Below are 17,979 nucleotides of genomic sequence, written 5' to 3' on the forward strand. Positions count from 1 at the left end.
AACCGATGCAATGACAAACACCACAGTACAACAAAAACTGGCCAGAGTGTGGAGAGAGGGTGAGAGAGAGAGATTTATAAATAGTGAAAAAACAGCACGAGACTCATTGCTTACTGCACACAAGAATTTCATCCATGATTGAAGCGGCTGTAGCACTACTGGTTGTTTTTGTACCAAACAAGTGAGATGACCCCTGAACCATTCCTTTGCCTCTCAAGGGACTAAGGAAATAGGGAGGTGTCTGACTTGTTTAGGTGCTCTCTTAGGAATTGCAAAAGTAGAACATTGTCTTTACAATGTAGTTTGTGTAACACAAGCCAGTAACTTCCACTACATAAAAATATGGTAGCCCATCAGGGTGAATTTGTAACTATGGTGGAAAAAATATAAGCTATATATATATGAATGTGATGCTGGAATAAGATCCAGAAACTCAAGGTCACCCAAGCAAAGTGTTTAAAAATACATCTGGATCCCCTCCAGGTTTATGCATATGGAGCAGCCCAGACATTAGCATTGTAACAGAGGTTGTGGGTGCACTGTGGGACATTTCCTGGTATGCATAGCACTACCTTAATAATCAGAGGAAGAGCTATTTTTCAGAGGCATTGTTGTGTTTTAGACCTTTGAGACACCACAGGAGGAGAGCACTGTGACTGTGCTGTGGTCAAGTAAAGAAGTGTTGGCGTAGGTGGAAGTGGCCTGGACAATAAGCATCAGCCCACCCTTCCCATAGTAAACTAGATTTCCTCTTGTACTTTTTTTTACATGGACCTTTAAAATCCATGAATGGAGTTTCGCTTGAGTCTTTAAAGGTCATTGACAAATCCAGAATAGCAGTCAAGCAGTAAGCATACCCTGTTATTAAACAACTATAGTTTTCATTATGTTATGCTGTCAGGTTTTTTCTTTGGTAAGTTTGGCTAACATATTCAGGTCACTGAAGTCAGGTTTGTCCCTTTAAAAGAAATCTGGAAATTCGATGAAAACTGCCTGTATGTTTTCTGTGACTGAAATAACAATTCTGGTATTTTTCCAAATGACAAACAAGACTGATAAAATGAGTTTTCTCAAAAACTGTGGTGCTAACAAAATATATTTTGTTATCATAAGATAATAACTCCAAATCACTTGGGAGGGGGGATGCTATGATTATCCACTCATAAATAGGCTCGACTAGCAGGATGTGGATTGGAAGGATGCCTCTGAACAGAGAACCTTTGTTTTTATTAATCCCTCAGGGATTTTCTAAGGTCAGCTAAACTTGGCTGGTTTCCATCAAAGTCACATGTGTCTGTTTGGGCTAGTGTGTTCGTCTGATACGGATGACGCATTTGATTTCTGGAGGCATTTCAATGATGTAGGCATAAAAGCCACTGATGCAATAATTCTGTGGATTCAGGCAGAAAAGTCCTGCTTCATGTTCATTGGGTAATAGCTCGCTAAAATGCCAGCTGACATTTAGAATGATCTTTCAAAGACTAATCAATGCTAAGCCTTTTGGTGTTAGAATATCATCAGCGGATCAATGGCTTGTGTTGCTTTGAGAGCAGGTGCTGGGCAAGGGGAGAAAGTGGAACATAAAGTAAGGCTTGTGATGATTGAGTGTAGGGTGGAAGTTGTACAACAACAACATGGTCAATTTGATACAAACAATGGATCAATGGTTTCCAGCCGAGATGAGCACATTGATCAGTAAAAATACTGAGAGCTGCCCTCTGTTTCCAGTGGGCTTTTGTGCTCCACATCTATTTTTAGAAAGCCTATGGCAGCAGATGAAGGCACGGCATCAGGGACCTATTCAAAGTTAGAAAGTAAACTGACCTCAAGGTCGGTGCACAATAATAGGATGCTTTGAAATTGTTGTGTTTTTTGCCTTTTTAGAACTCTGTTATAGTTCACCCTGTCTCACATCTCAGATAAAAGGTTCACAGGAAATGAATGAACATATTTTTCTGAAAGTTTTTTTTGTTTGTTTTTTAAAGGACATTGGTTGATTCATTTCTCTCATTGAATTGCACCATCTCTGTCTGTCTTTCTTTAAAGGATAGAGAGAAACCCATAAAGCTTCGTAGTCTCCCTCCAACTGCGTTATTATTAGCTGTATTGCAAAACTTTGTTGCTAGTGTTTCGAGATTAAGTACCAAACATGACTTCCTTTATATGCTTTTTCATGTTATTTGATCCAACCTGTTAAGTGCATTCTATATCACCCTGAAAGTCCAACAGGAAATACCACAGGATGCCAGCCAGAGTAACCCAATAAAAGCCATAGCGCCCTAATCATTAGTGGGGAAACACACTCACATAACACATCCAGATGTAGAGGCTAATTGGATTTTACCATCAAATCAACAATTTTAGTGCCTTTGTGCTTTTATGAGACTGACCGCAAGGTAAACGGAAAGTGGGCTGTTTGAAGTGACAAAACTTTGCCTGTGGCTTTTAGCAGGTAGAGTGGCTGAGCTTGGTTGCTAACAGTGCATGCTGTATTCCACATACAGTGACTGGAGCAGCAATGCGCCATGGCTTCACTCCCTAAATTGATCTAGGAAGTCTTCCACAGCAATGGTGGTGACTCATCAGGGGCTGATGTAAGTAAGATGGCAGGCATTGAGGTAATTGGTGTGGAGAGGTAATTTCCCTCCTGTTCCAGGGCTGCCCTCAGAGATGTGGCGGCCGCTAGAGAAAAGAAACTGAGGGGACAGAGTGTGTGTGTGGACGGGGGCATGGTTACGTCAGAAGTTGCTGTTAGTATGCAGCCCCTCTCTTGGGAGGAACATCCCCTCTGACTGGAGGAATAAGCACCTGGCAATGATCACATCCGCTGCAGCTCTCCCAGGGTGGCATGATGAAACCCTGCATCCACACAGGCAGCAATAGGTAGGAAGGCAGAGAGGTGGATGAAATGAACTCAATTAAAACAGACTGTAATAAACATGTGTATCTATTAAGATCATGGGCTGTGAAGCCAAACCCCCCCCCCCCCCCCCCCCGATACATGGGTGCTTTGAATTTCAGAGAACACGGAACAACCACCCCTCATATCTGTTGCAACACTTAAGCTCAGCTCCTCTAGTCTGCCTCCCCGCTGGGTTTCATCATGCACAGTGTGTCACAGGGCAGCAGTGCTATGGTGATTAAGCCACAGAACTTTGGGAGTTGATTTGGAACTGGTACAGTAATTGTGGTGAGTAGGCTTATTTGGTAGAATAAAAAACAAGTCTCCAGGTTATGACCACAGTCTCTTGAAATAGAACGGAAAGAGCTGAAGCACCATAGCGGGAAGTATGTCTTTGTTATATTTCTAGTCCCAATAGATCATTTGAAATGACTAAGTTGGAGTAAACAACATAACAACAATGTGTGTATGGGTGCATGTGTATGTGTGTATGTATACTGACATCTTTTGCTCTTTAAAATAGGCTATAACAGCCTTTTGTTTAAATTTGGAAAGTGCTAGGGGCACTTCAACACTCTGGCCCACTTGTTCTCTCAACTCTAATATTCCCCCACTCCACGTCGGTGCTCTGATGTCAAAACATACACACATGCATGTACGAAGACACTCACACACATACACAGAGTTGCTGTTTGATATGAGGGAGGTGACAGACAGTCGAGCCCCAGCCCTGGAGAGCAGAGTGGAGTGGCTCTCCAGCAGGGACGCTGACGTTCACACTTAAATGCTTTAATAGGACTAAAGTAGACAAAGGCCGCCGGTGACGCATTAGGAGCTATAATGGGCTTGCCACATTGCAGGTTTACTGGACCCTGCCTATTTCCAATCCCACAATCCCTCATCAGCGCCAGGAAGCTAGTTATAAATAAAAGTGTAGGTTAATCGCTGCTAACCTGTCCCAGTGAATGTCTCTGTTTTTTTGTTTTTTTTTCTTTTCTTGAGGAGCAGTAGGGCAGGTTGTTCGAGGACTGCAAATACGATACCAGGAACTAATTATTTACTTCCAAGTGCAGAGAGATTTGTTTGACTTTACATGGTTTTATAAGACTAAATAAGCCACAAATCTATATATACTACAACTACAACAACGAAGATAGTAAATAAATCAAATCCAGTAATGAATAATTTAGAGCTTGCAACATATAGTATTTTACCCAATAGTTTTATTGTGCAATAATGACCAACCACAAGAACAGGGATGTTGCAAAATACATTTTAAGCTTTTCATTTTAGGATTTGGTCAAGTTTCAGGCAAAATCACTTTGTCATGTTATATAAATAGGGATTCCATGGTCATGATAATTGCCATTCATGTGACAGCCTTACTTCCTCTTTTGATCAATTATGCCTTCGCCTCTGTTGAGGTCAGCGTACGGGGTCAGAGCTCGCCTGCTCTGACAGATACTGTGACAGATGGAACTCTGGGTCTTTAGCCATCGTTACCTTGGTCATGAAAGCCTGTTATCTCTCACACCATCTTTTCCGACTTGAATGTCAAAACGTAATTCACAAAGATCAGGAGTTTGTAAAAAAAAAAAATAAATAAAATTTGATAGCTTGTTCACAATGTTCTATGACTATTTTGTTTCTTTCAGCTATAACAGAGTAAAGAAACATGAAAAAAATATTCCCGTTATTTATTTTAGTTTTTATATAACCATGGTGTAAATATATTTTATTCCATATATATGTATGGAATAAAAATTATTATTTGCATAGTCCCTGTTGTCTCTGTTTATAAGTAATCAAGTTACACAACAATTATCATACATTAACCTTAAGAGTTGTTTTATGTCTGGGGCGAGCCTGCAAGCTGTGTATTTCCTTCTTGGCTACTTGGTTGCACTGTGATAAAAGGATTGAAGGGTTAAATGTTTGTCCAGCTGAAACAACACAGTAAAACTCCTTCTCTGTGTCTCTGTAGCCCAGTCGTCAGAGCTCAGGACCTAAAAATAGCCGTGCTGGCTCCACGCCCCTGGCTGGGGGACAGGTCAAATTATGAAGGAAGATGAAAAATTTAAAGGCACAGGCTGCTTGGCCACAAACCTAGTCCCACATCAGTGGTCAGATAGAACATTTGACTTGACTTTTATGGGCTGGAGTCAGATTATATTAACTATGGATCTTGGCCAGTTTGGGATGTAATATTAATTGAAAAAGTCCCACTATGTAGCTACTTGGTGTAATTTAGTTCTTCAAATGTATGTATTTGTCTTCTGTAGTCTTTCGTTTGTTATTTCTTAAATCCACCGTAAAACAGTATCAAGGGTATTTCAAGGGAATAGGAAGTGTAATCCCGGAGAGGTGTTCTTGACACAGTTTGAGAGGTTTATGTAATTGCGATCATGCTGTTATGGCATCTTACAGTTGGCTTCCTTGGCTAGCTAGCTGAAAGCATGCTTCCTGAGTAGCAGCACTGCCCTGGATACACACTGAACCCCACACACACGCTGAGCTAATGCAGTGAGGTTACACTTAAATGAACACAGTGTTCATTTGGTATCTGATTTGACTTAACACATCTTGTCAGATTTTACCCAAATGCTATTGCATTTGTATTAGGTTGGGTTTGTTCAATTTTGTCATCATCATTTTTTTTTGTATTTGCCCAAAAAAATTTAAATACACTATTTTCATGTTCTGTGAATCACATAAAAGACAGCCATTTTATGTTGCATAATTGTAAAGTTTATATGTGGCTCTTTTAGTACATCAAGGCAAAAATGGATCATTCTACCCATGTACCTGAGAGAACAAAATGAAGACATAAATAGAGTGAGAGAGAGACACAAATCAGAAAAGAAAGAGATAGAGGAATCAAGCCTCCATCTGCAGAGAGGGAGTCAGGAGACATGCCTTCTGGCAGGAGCTGAAGAAGACAGCTGTGTTTGGTGTGGTATTTTTAAACGCATCAATGCTGCTCCAATCCCCGCGCCTCGCCTGACCTATTTTTAGCCAGGGCTGGCCATTGTTCTATTTCTGTCACCTGTGGGCCACGCAGTTGTTGATTCACATGCAAATGAAGCTTGCTCCCTCCCTGGCTTGCATTACTGCCTCAGCGAGGTGCTCAGTACGTGGTACGCGGCTTTCCTGGCAACTCAGCTTTACATTTTTCTCGGTCTCGGCTCAGTCACTTTGCTTAGAAGAGAAAAAGCCACAGCCTTGAGAGAAATAGGGAGAGAGGCAGATAAGAAAAAAAAAAAGCTGGACTCTTCTCCTAACACTGTGTTAGTGTTTGGACCAGACTAAGGCAGGGCACTTGGAGCCTGCAGAGAGAGTGTGCAGTTTGTGTTATTGCTCTACAGTGAGAGTGGTTTCTCAGAGGAGGAGGCAGAGGAAGGGAGAGAGTTGCCTGTTGTGGTGGTCTCTCCCCTGAGTGGCTGAGGGGTGGCTCTTGGTGACAGGAAACGCAAGGCTTGCGATGAGACCTGAGCGCTGAGTGGAGTATGCTGCAGACGATTTACGAGGGCGAGTCAAGTTTCTCCACAACAGAGGGGCGCGTTGGACACCAGCAGCTCCCCAACCAGAGCAAGATGCACAACGTGAACAACTCAGGTGATCACACAGCCCCGGTGTTTCTACTCCTCTTGAGGGATCTCAGTTTTTTACCCTTCTCTATTTTTACCGTCTTTGCATTCCAGTCCCTGTCTTTCCTCTACTGCTGAATCCGTTCCTACTTCTCTGCTATCTTACATCCTCTGTGCCTCTCTCGCACACATTCACTCCGTCCCTCTCTCCCTCTCTCTCACGTACTCTCAACTCTTTGCGCTCAGCTGGTCTCTCATTCTGTGTGAAAAGAGAACTCAAAGCTTCTCAGCACAGCAACGTGGTAGGATCAGGCACTTCTTCCTGAATCAAGGTATTTACTCTTGTGATGACATGCGCGGCTTTATGAGTTGTTTCTCGGAGGGATTGTTACCTTAATCTGTGTTAAACGATGTCTTGCGATGAGTTTAAAAAGTGCTGTTTATCCTAATATATTCAGCATGCACAGTGTTGTTTTTCTACTAAAAGGAGGAAATGTGTTAACACTATTACCATGCTCTCCTTGCCTGAAATGAGTCACTGTGAACATGAAAGGGGTGTTGTGTTTTGTGAGCTTCCATGTCACAGTGCACTTTTCAGGGAACAGGAAAAACTGTGAGAGAAATACTGAGGAAACAACTGAAAGGTTTCTCTCAGGATATTTACCACAGACATTGACTGTTCTATTTTTGACCTGAGAATTGAATTGAAGAGTACATGGCTGACATCAGTATGAGTAACATCTATTCACTGAATTGACTCAAGATGAGTCACACCTTATTTGCTTTGTTTTTTTTTAGCATGTGGCTTTTGATAAAATGTGAAAATTGTCTCTGGAAATGAGTTTCGAGTTGAGGCATTGTGTTCTGTGAAAACATTGTCATGTGGGCTATTCAGAAGCATGTGCAACGACAAAGTGCAGATTGAGTCATTGGAGTGCTAAATTTACTGAAAAATATATTATGACCTATGAGTTGTCACTGCATTGTCTACAGTTAGCCAGCAGCAAGAGGGAAAGACATGTTGCAATGTCGAATAATTTAAACTAATAGTTAAATGTGCGTTTAGATGTTTTTACACTGACTGTCAGCTCAGTATTGTTGGTGTAAGAGATAAGTTACAAAAACCCACAGCATTCAGTCTGACTTCAGGCAAACAAAATGGGTGACTGACAACATCCACAGGCAGTGGGCTAAACGTGAGGAGATTTAAAAATAAAACAGGAGGATGACAGGTAGATGACACATTCCATCTCTGTCAATAGAGCAGGTTTGACTATCAGGCTACACTGTCTTAGCGGCCTCTGAGCCAAACAACAGATATACCGAGCGCCTGAATTCGGGCTCCTTGCTTATTCTGTGGGTCAGCTATTCTTAGGTGAGTTATTTTCAGCTTATGGCATTAGCCTGCTAAGATTAGGCGTATGTGCGTTATCATTCCATCTCTGCATGCTCCTGATATAACAGCGGGTTGGAACAGATATTTATAGAAAATTTGCCTGTTTAATTTGTTCTTTCCACTCTTTAGTAAATCACTTGACAGTGACTAACATTATCTGTCTAAAATGTTGCTCCAGGATGCCTTTGTATGAGTTTACTGGGTGCCCTGTAAGTGTTGTTTGTAGCGCAGACATTTAAGACCTTTAACACAGCCCCGGGGGTGAATTGATTATTATCAGTGTTTTAGGATATTAGTCTTTTGTTTATGAAGTGATCCTTGTGTAAGCTGAATGCATTCTTTGTGAATTACTTTCAAAAGCAAACTTCTTGACATATTATATGACACTCTGCTGCTCTGCTGTTCCATTTCAAGTGGAATATGAAAATAAAGGGCATAATGTTTTGATTAGTGCCAGTAACATCAAAGTTGTGACAGAAACAGCCCTCAGACGGGCTCTCCAACAAGGGAAAACTAATTAGTCCCCCTTGAGTGCAAAATATCATGTAAAATATCATGCAAGCTCCCTTCAATAGGGACCTTTCAGACAGTAACAATGCTGCACCTTTCAAGTCCTCTTGTCTGTATCCTGTATCTATTCACTGTCTGTGTTTCAAGTGCTCACTGCTAAAGAGCCCGTGCAAAATAATACAAATATATATTCACTATCACTTAACAATTGCTCATTATGAGAATGAAGTAACTTATTTTAAACCATTACCAAACCATAATGGAGTGAAGAGCATGCTGAACAAAAAGCCCAAATGAAAATACATAATACTTTTTGCATAATTTTTTCTGTTTTTCTTAAAGGCATGTTGTTGAAAAGCGGAGCTTAGCAGCTTGTGTTTTATCAGTAATGTTTTATCAGTAATGCTAACGTATGCTTTTCCTCTGGTTGGTGGGATTTGGTTTGGCTCAGGGCGTTAAGATAATTGACTCTTGCTGATTGATTCATCAGGAATTTTATTGATTGTAAGATGTGGTGCCAGTGCTTTCCACAGAGTATTGGATAATGATAAAAAGTCGTGACAGAGGGACACCTACAGTTTCCCGTGTTTTCTTAGTCGTTTTGCTTGGATAGCGATTTAGCATTTGTCGTTTTGTGTGTAGTTGTTTTGTAAGACAGTTTGGCATGATGGCAGAACAGGTAATGACTGGACCCCTGGCTCCCCTCAGTAAAAGACCCGTGGTGGTTCAGCTCAGCTTTCTTTGTTAGCAGATAGCCTGCAAGCCGCAGCTCTGGCTTAGCTGCAAGGACGAGCCTGAGTCTTAAAAATAAGACCTGTTTCCTGCTTTAGACATGCCAGCTGCTCAAAATAACAAGGCACTTAATGAGAGATCCAGCACCACATTGCAGTCCGAAGCATCAGCTTATTTTTGCCCTCAAACATCTTCTGTATCTCTGGTTCTATTTATACTGTCAACAGGGAATTTAGATCAGCAACCATCTGTATTGCACACTAAATGCTCGCAACATACATGCTTATGGGGTAAACACAAAGTGTGCATTATGTTTACTCACAGCTGCCTAATCAGTAATAAATATGCACTAAAGATGGTGATGTGTGTTTAGATCATGTTGGGTTAAGGTACTCTGAACACATATCCTTTGGACACACTGAACACTGATGGAGCATCGGGTTCTCCAGTACTGAAGACTTCACTTTAACAACTTCACTTTAAATGTTTAGGGGATTGTACTGGTCCTAATTCGTAGTTATGAGGAAATTCTGCGAAAAGCAGGTGACATATGTAACACAGTATTTTTATACTGTCTGAGCCTAATGAAAAGGTAAATGAACTCATCAGTATGTAATTCCTAACATGCAAATATGACTGTTGCATAATTGTGACAACAATATTAATATCAAGTAATGAGTTAATTCAGAACATTACAGGTAAACATTTGTTCTCACAGTACATATGTGCTAAAACTGAAAAACAACTCCACGAAACCTAAATTCCGGAATAAACATCCATGTTAATGATTTTTACCACCAAGTGAAATTGTTAATTTAATTTCATAAACACCCACCTTTCAACACTAAACACAACATGTTCTGTGTGTTACAGCATTTAAGTTTTATTTCTTTTTTATTATGCAATCTGAATATTATTAGCCTTATTCAGTGACACCAAGAGGTCCCTCTAGGTGCAACCTAACTTGTTAAAGGTTTAAAAATAGCAGCACAATTTATATTCAGCGGTAAAATGTTTACAATTTTAATATCTCCTCTCACGTTAGTTGTCAGTTTATGTTTTAGTGAGATAAAAAAAATATTACATTGAAATGTCAAGGTCCTCTTTAAAACTAAAGTCCAACTTGAGTCTGCTTGATGACTTATGTTGATAATGTTTTACTATATGTATATGTATATTACTATGTTATAGTAATGTCAATGGTGATGTGCGTCCATCTCCCTTCAGGGTGGGAAGACTGTTAATGTGGCCTGGGGCAAAAAAAGACAGCCATCCAACATCTCAAATTAAGGCTGTGATTGTCACTCTAACCACCACCAAGGCTAATGAGAGGCAGATTGCTTATAGAAATAAACACTTTGGGGACACTGGCGGTGCGATGCTGCAGTGGGAGTGTGGTCACAGGCCATGAGTCACCCAATCCCCCCTTGGCTGGCTCTCCACAGGGAGGAATTTAGGCATGGGGCAGGCTGCTTGTCGCACCCTTGTGCTAAAAACAAATTTGGGACCTGTCATTCATAAATCTCTTGTTTACCAGTGCCTAGAGACACTTCTGTGCACTTTCCACCAATCAGGAGACACCTCACTCTCACCCGGAATAAAACATTCATATCAAGGGTCATGATCGGCAATGGCACTATAGGAACACTGAACCAGAGGTGGCAGGCTCTTCTTTGCGAGTGATCATTTCAGAAGTATAAATGCAACACCGCGCTTTTATTTTTGCCCGTGTTAAATTGAGCAGGCGGCCTCACAACTGTGACAGTCTTTCGCACATTGTCTATATTAAGACCCTGCTCAGAAAAGCATTTATATTTAGCCCTAGTTACTGGTGGTTCCGTATTCTCCTCTGCCTAGGGAGTATTTTTGTAACACAGAAACAGTAGATTTCAGTTTCGGGTAGTTTCAGGGTACATTTGTCTCGTTTCACATGTATCTCCTGTAAATGTATGGCAGTAGATGCGAAGGTCTAATGTATTCTGTGGTTGAGTGAAGTACACAGACAGAGGCATATTTTGACCTTTTCTCTGTGTTTCAATCAGCACGGAGAATGATGTCAATCATGAAGAATTTAAGTTGTAAATTATACATCAGGTAGAGGCTTCAGCAGAGCTCGAACAATGCCTATCTACCTTTAGGACCTCATTATGTTCCCTCCTTCCATCCAGCGTTATTCTTGCCGACACAGTGGACAGAGAGTGGACAAGAATAAAACAGGCACATGAGGCTGTTGTGGTTTCCTCAAGGGCCATTTCATACAGCCTCGGTTATCAAAGGTGGCTTAAGCTTTCACACTCCTCCTCCTCCTCCTCCTCCCCCTTCACATCCTGTTAAACCGCTGTCTGAGATTTTCTGATGGAGGCTCAGCTTGATGTGCTGATCAAAGTGGAGATCCTTAATGCCAGTCACAGTGAGGGTACAGAATGAAATATGAGATTAATTAGATATCACAGTGGTGAATACTCCCAGGCAGCAGGTGTTTTTGTTGCTATATTTAGGTCCATTAGGCAAAAAGTAGCACTAAGGCTTGTCTGAGTCTCTGAGCCCTTCAGTGGTTCACAGGTTCACGGCTACCCCTGGAACAGCACCTGCTACAAAAGAGTCCTTTGTCAAGTACTTACAAGCTAAGATTAATATTCCCTGTCAGGAGAGAAGGAGTCTGTTCTACAGGTGCCTGTTCTCTCTGCCTGCCGAGCTGTTGTCCTCCTCTGTCATTTGATTGGAGCTGTTTTTAGAACATAGAGAGAAAAATTACAGCACAGGAGTCCCCTCTAGCTGTCTTCACTCTTTGAACATGTTTCAAGACAACTTATCACTTAGCCACTGAATATCTACAGAGAACGTGTGTGTTTTGGAGAGTTTTGTAATGCTTTCTCTCTGCCTCTCTCTGCTGGGGACTCCTTTCTTATATAAGAGCTGAAAAGCTGATATAATAGTCAACATGTCACATTGCCACTGTAGGCAGGAGATGACATGCAGTGAGACTCGATATCTGCAGGATGGGGAGACGTAATTACGTCGCCAGCGTTGCCATGGCAGCGGCAAGTTAGGGTGGTGGATACTAGGGTGTGGGGGTTGTTACAGACCAGGATTGCGCCACTTGCTTTTATGTTTCTATTTATAATCATCACCGCGGCATACACATGGAATGGTGGCAATGAAAAACAGACTACATGACAAAACGGGCGCCAGTGAGCATCAGTGAACAGGAGGGCACTGCTTCTTAATTGATGGCTACTGTAGACTGAAGCTGCTTCCTTTGGCAGGTTTAAACTCCTTTTTATTGGTATTTTATTATAGTTTTTGGGGATAAATGCATGACAGGACCAACACAAGATTATTTATGTGAACATATAAAGTGTAACGTGTCACTTTTCTCTCATGCTTCCAAAGAACAGGTGGTGTAGAAACATTGCCTGCGCTTGTTCTCTTAAATGTGACCCTTGAGAAGATTAAGGCAATGAATACACTCAATAAATCTCCCGCCAGCCACTGGAATTTTAAGTAGGTTTGAATATTTCTCTGGTCTCAAAATGGATGAGACATTATACAGTCTGGACAATGCTTATCCTTCCTTGAATGTCATGCCATGATCAGCATAACTAACATGTCATTTATTTTTCCAAGAATTGTACATTTTTATTTAATCACTGGCCAAATATACTGTAGGCCTAAATACCTTATTTAATATCTAATATTGGTTCAAAGATGTGATTCCGTAAAAAAAAAAAAAAAAAAAAAAAAACCCTCACTCAAGCCAGCTGATAAATTCGGCTGGATACAGAAGTGCGGATTAGTGTGGAACAGAAACATAAATAGGAAAAAGAAAAATATTGGGCAATTACTAATCATCCTCTATGGAATAGAGTGATGAAGTAGTCCTGTCTCCTATGTTCTTAAACGGAAATCGATTCTCTCTGTGGAGCAGGCTATATATAGTGCTTGGAGACCAAAGGGATGCCCTCGCACTTTGTATCTGGCAATTACTTGTAATGGAGGCAGTTGTCAAAGACAAAGGCAGCTCTTACCAGTGCACACATTGCAGCATCTGCACTCAAGAACAGAGTTGGAAACATAACAGTATTATGAATTCACAAACACATCCTGTTCGCAAACTACTTTGCCTTAAATCATTGATGTTAAGAAGGGATATCTGCATGATGTTCTAGCAGAGACAGGGGAGGACTCCCTTTATTTATTTATCAAACAGTGGAAAGATAGGATTTGTGTAAATACTTCAATGACCACTTCAACATTTCGTGCCAAGTGTCCATTGACTCTGTTATACAGCTGCTCCCAGTGGACTGTACGCTGACAGATGTGATCTTGTGTTTGTTTATAGAAACTTTTATAATTGCAGGTTTCTGAGGATCACAGGAGAGAAATATGTGCTCCTTATTTTTGAGCCTTCTTTTACTCTCCCCTACATTCTTTGTTTTTCACCTTTAAAATTCTGTGTTTCTTTTTTAGAAACCTAATTTTCCTGTTCCTCCTAATTCCTAGCAAATTTTGTTTTGCAACAATATACAGATATACTGTACATCATTGGTTGCCTGATTGGAATGATAAAGGTAAAGCTGCAATTAGGGACTGACAAATCTCTTTCTCTCTTTTATTCTATCTCCTCTTCCCTCTGTGGACCTCAGTGGACATTAAGCCAGACGTGCCGTTGGCTGTGGAGCCCTTATCCCCTTTGGACCTGCGCACAGATCTGAGGATGCTGGGGCCAGGCTCGGACCCAGGACTCTGGGAGAGGCAGCTGCAGCAGGAGCTGCTCCTCATTCAGAAGCAGCAACAGATCCAGAAGCAGCTACTAATCAGCGAGTTCCAGAAGCAGCATGAGAAGTTGACCCGTCAGCACCAGGCTCAGCTCCAGGAGCACCTCAAGGTCAGTATTGCACTGAACAGTTGTATGGCGGACAGCACAGCAGCGCACACAATGGCCCAACACAGCACCTCAGTGTACAAAACAGCAGAGCACAGCATTGCACAGTGCACATCAGTAGAAAACATTATAGCTCAGGACAACATTACAGAGTACAGAAAAGAAGAAACAATTCAGCACAGAATGGCAGGGTGTTGACGAGTTTTGTGTTCACAGACAAGTACAGAATAGTCCATCACAGCCAAGTACCAAACTGCAGAAGTTCAGAGAAGCTACTCTTGCTGTAAAAATATATTTATCAGTGTGCTCTCTTCATGCTGACTTGAGGCCTGCATGTTTCTCAGCTCCAGCAGGAGCTCCAGGCCATGAAACAGCAGCAGGAACTTGCAGAGAAGGAGCGTCGTCTGGAGCAGCAGCAGCAGCAGAACCAGCAGGAGAAGGAGCAGGAGAGGCTTCGGCGAGAGCAGCATGTTTCCAGCCTGAGCCTCAGGGGCAAGGAGCGCTCCAGAGAGAGTAAGAGCTCGACACCGTCATCATCACCATCGCTTTACCATCAGGGGCGGAATTAGTAATTTTGGCGGCCTCAGGCAAAAGCAAGCATGAGGCCCTGAAATCTTAACCCTCAACCTTTTCAATCATTTTTTAATGCATTACCTTAGAGTGGGGCCTAAGCAAAATATGCATGTAACAGCTGGATAGGAATGGTTTCCTGTAGCTGAATGCTACACTTACTGAGAAAATATTCATACAGTGCTATGTACATGTTCTGTTATCATCATTATTATGATTTTATAACATTCAGGCATCCTGTTGCTATGAAGATGGATGGTCATGACAGCTGCTTAAGCTCTTTGAGCTCGATGGCACGGACAGACTGCCAGCACAAAAAAACAACTGATATACTATAACATTTGACAGTTTTTATTTTACCTTTTTATTTTCTCACGCAGCAGCCAGTATTTCAGCAAAGATAATAGCCTTCAAGTTGGCATTGCAGTCAAGGTCCGATATAGCCTTTGTAGGCACATTAGCCATGATTTAGCCATGAAATTATACATATATATTTGTACTGTGATTTTTTTTTAAAAAGGGGTGTTTTTAATTTCTGTATTTATTTGCCATCTGGCAGCCCTTTAAGACCACATCCTCTCACTGACCAGGACTAATGGCACTCTCTATTGGATCATATTCAGCAGTATAGCTGTGAGTTTAAAAATCCATGTATAGTAAATCGTTATTACTGCGTGTGACAATATAATAGCCATGCATTCGCAGGGAAAACTGTTCTGTTTTCATGTCTCTAGCTACTGGAGACAAGACTTGTCAATATTAGATCTAACTGTCCCGGAGGATGTCTAGGAACAAGGCAAATTGCAAACTTGAAATTAACTTTATTCATCAGATAAAGAGAAATATCCAACAATATGAGGGCGATGATGATATGGTACTTAACCAGTACATTCACCTGATGACATAAGGTTCGCCATTGACATTTAAGCTTAGATTTTAGGAGAAAATATCTTTCAATAGCAAGGATGAAAATAGCTTCAGATATAGTGTTTCATATCTGTTTTTACCTTATAGCTAATAATAGATCAGATTTATGACTTTGTCAGGTCAGGTAATTTGAAACTGTGCCCTGAAACTGTAACCCTCCAATGGGAGGGATGAGAACATCCCTCGGCAGTATCACTTTAGCAGCTTGAAATGAATGTAGTGCTCTTATACCACTAGGGGGAGATCTCCCTACATAAGTGGTGGGTGCTTGGGAAGATGGAGCAAACTGAATCAGTTGAGATTATAGAGGGAAAAAATGAGTTTTGGTTTGGTACAGCTTGTAATTCCAGCAGTATGTTAAATGTGATATAGGAAAACAGATCAGGAAATCTGCAAGTTACAGTAAGGTTAAAGCTAGGTTTTTTAATATTATCTGGGCAGTAATATATCAGGAGTCATAGCCCTAGGGTGACCCCAATCCCTTTGGTTCTGTCTGTTGGTCTCACAGGTGCAGTGGCTAGTACCGAGGTGAAGCAGAAACTCCAAGAGTTTCTGTTAAGCAAATCAGCCAAGGACCCTGCCAGTAATGGAACCAGTCATACTTTCATCCACCACCCGAAACTCTGGTACACGTAAGTGCTTGATGTTTGTTGTTTTAGAATGAGATGAAGGTACAAATACTATATTTAAATCACATAGGAAAATAGTTTATATCATAATATTTAATTTTGTGTGATCAGGTCTTCTCACCACACATCACTGGACCAAAGCTCTCCACCTCTACGCGGCACATCCCCCACCTGCCAGTATACTCTGCCATCACCCATAGAGAGCAAGGACGACTTCCCCTTGAGGAAGACAGGTTTGTTAATTTGCACATTCACACACGCTCGCACACACAGCGCAGACATAAAAATGCAAATACACATACATACATGCATACATAAATCTGCACAGGCACACAGCTAGGTAAAAAGATATCTCTGTGAGTGTATTAGATGTGGCCCTGTGTTAGTAATTTTCCGTTTACTATGCTGGGTTGTTAATACAGTGAGATTCTTTTTGACCCTTGTCAATCAAGAGGTCGGTGTACCCGGTGAGTACTTCCTGAGGTTGCTGATGACCTGCTAATGACATCAGTTAGGCTCATTATGACCCCTGCCCCCTCCTCATTCCTCCAGGGCTCAACCTAAAACTTTCACAAGAGGTGACACATGCCAGAAAAGTAGCTTAAACCTTCCTCATTCCTATTTGGATTATTCTAAAACATACCAGCAGAACACAGGCAACAACACACTTTAATTGCATGTTTTCCCTTCACAAGTTTAAATTTTAATTACTGTTATTTGTACTGAAATTACCTTGCCATTATTTAAAAGGAACCACATTTCTCCCTATGTTAGAATAATAAACCACGTTCCAAGGCCTCTTTTTGTGATAAATGAGAGAATTAAAGCCGATTAATTTCTCCTGAGTTATGGGCTTTAAAAACTATTTTGAAAAGACGCAGGTTTCCACCAGAAAAGCAGCTCAGGTTTGTTGGTTTAAAGTTTGAGGAACCCTTTGGGGATCGCTGTGTAAATAAGAATAATTCCTGCCTTTCATGGTTTGCACGAGCACAAGTGCTCGCCAAGCTAAAAACTTCATAATTCGGCAATGAGGTCACCAAATTACATTATGTTCTTTTCCCTTCTGTGTCTCTTTTAATTACATTGGAAAACAATTATACTTGTTGAGTTATTTAACTACAGGCCTGTCATGTTGCATGTATACACAATTTAGAGATCAGGCAAAGGAATTATATCTTGTAAAATAAAGTAACTGCATGGCAAGGATAAATATTAGAAAGGTGAATGAAAGCTTTGAGAGCTTTTCTTTATTGTAATTGCTGTGAACCATACCATCATCAGAACAGAGAAATGCCTCTTCTAAATATATAATTACACCTCTGAGACATGACTGTAGACCCACAAGGTAAGGAGTTGCCTCAAAAGTTTAATAACCAGTTGAAGACAGTTCTCTAAAATAACAGAGAGACCGTTTATGGTAGCATTGTTTGCCTTTCACTGTGAATACAGAAAGGCAGGTTTAAACAAATCATTGGACAGATAGAATTTCAGTCTCTCTGCTGCTCACACCTGACATTTTCATGCTTTCATTCATGGTTAAACGTCTCCCTATTTCTGTGCACTGATAAAACTATTTCTTGCTCTGTGGATTCCTGAATCTATATGTGGTCATTTCCTGCTTAGGCCTTCCTCCCCCACTTCCTGTCTGTCTTCATTAAAGTCCTCTGAGAGCTTGGCACGCGAGGGGGACACACAAAGGTAGTGTTGTTCCTCAAGCCACTGGCTGTCACTGATAGCTGATTGGCAGGTGTTGCTGAGTTAGGACTGGCACTGGCAGGATGAACCTCGATGGGACTGTTTGTTTAAGCAAAGATAGCTCTCTCAAAACAAAGTGGAGATGA

General features: G+C 41.2%; 1 protein-coding gene across 3 annotated transcripts in view; it reads left to right on the plus strand.

Moving 5' to 3' along the window:
• The window catches only part of hdac9b (histone deacetylase 9b), a 41,504-nt gene that overhangs the window by 12,400 nt on the left and 11,125 nt on the right, over positions 1-17,979 (plus strand). For 2 of the 3 annotated variants that reach the window (XM_056380375.1, XM_056380376.1), the window contains 4 exons: positions 13,774-14,015; positions 14,357-14,525; positions 16,018-16,141; positions 16,250-16,371. In XM_056380375.1, coding sequence (XP_056236350.1) covers positions 13,845-14,015; positions 14,357-14,525; positions 16,018-16,141; positions 16,250-16,371 — 586 coding nt within the window. In that variant the 5' untranslated portion in view covers positions 13,774-13,844. Of the gene's footprint in view, positions 1-6,408; positions 6,518-13,773; positions 14,016-14,356; positions 14,526-16,017; positions 16,142-16,249; positions 16,372-17,979 lie in introns of those variants that run through there. The other variant, XM_056380377.1, reaches the window with a different exon arrangement.

The sequence above is a fragment of the Seriola aureovittata genome, chromosome 7, assembly GCF_021018895.1.
Source record: "Seriola aureovittata isolate HTS-2021-v1 ecotype China chromosome 7, ASM2101889v1, whole genome shotgun sequence".
NCBI lineage: Eukaryota > Metazoa > Chordata > Actinopteri > Carangiformes > Carangidae > Seriola > Seriola aureovittata.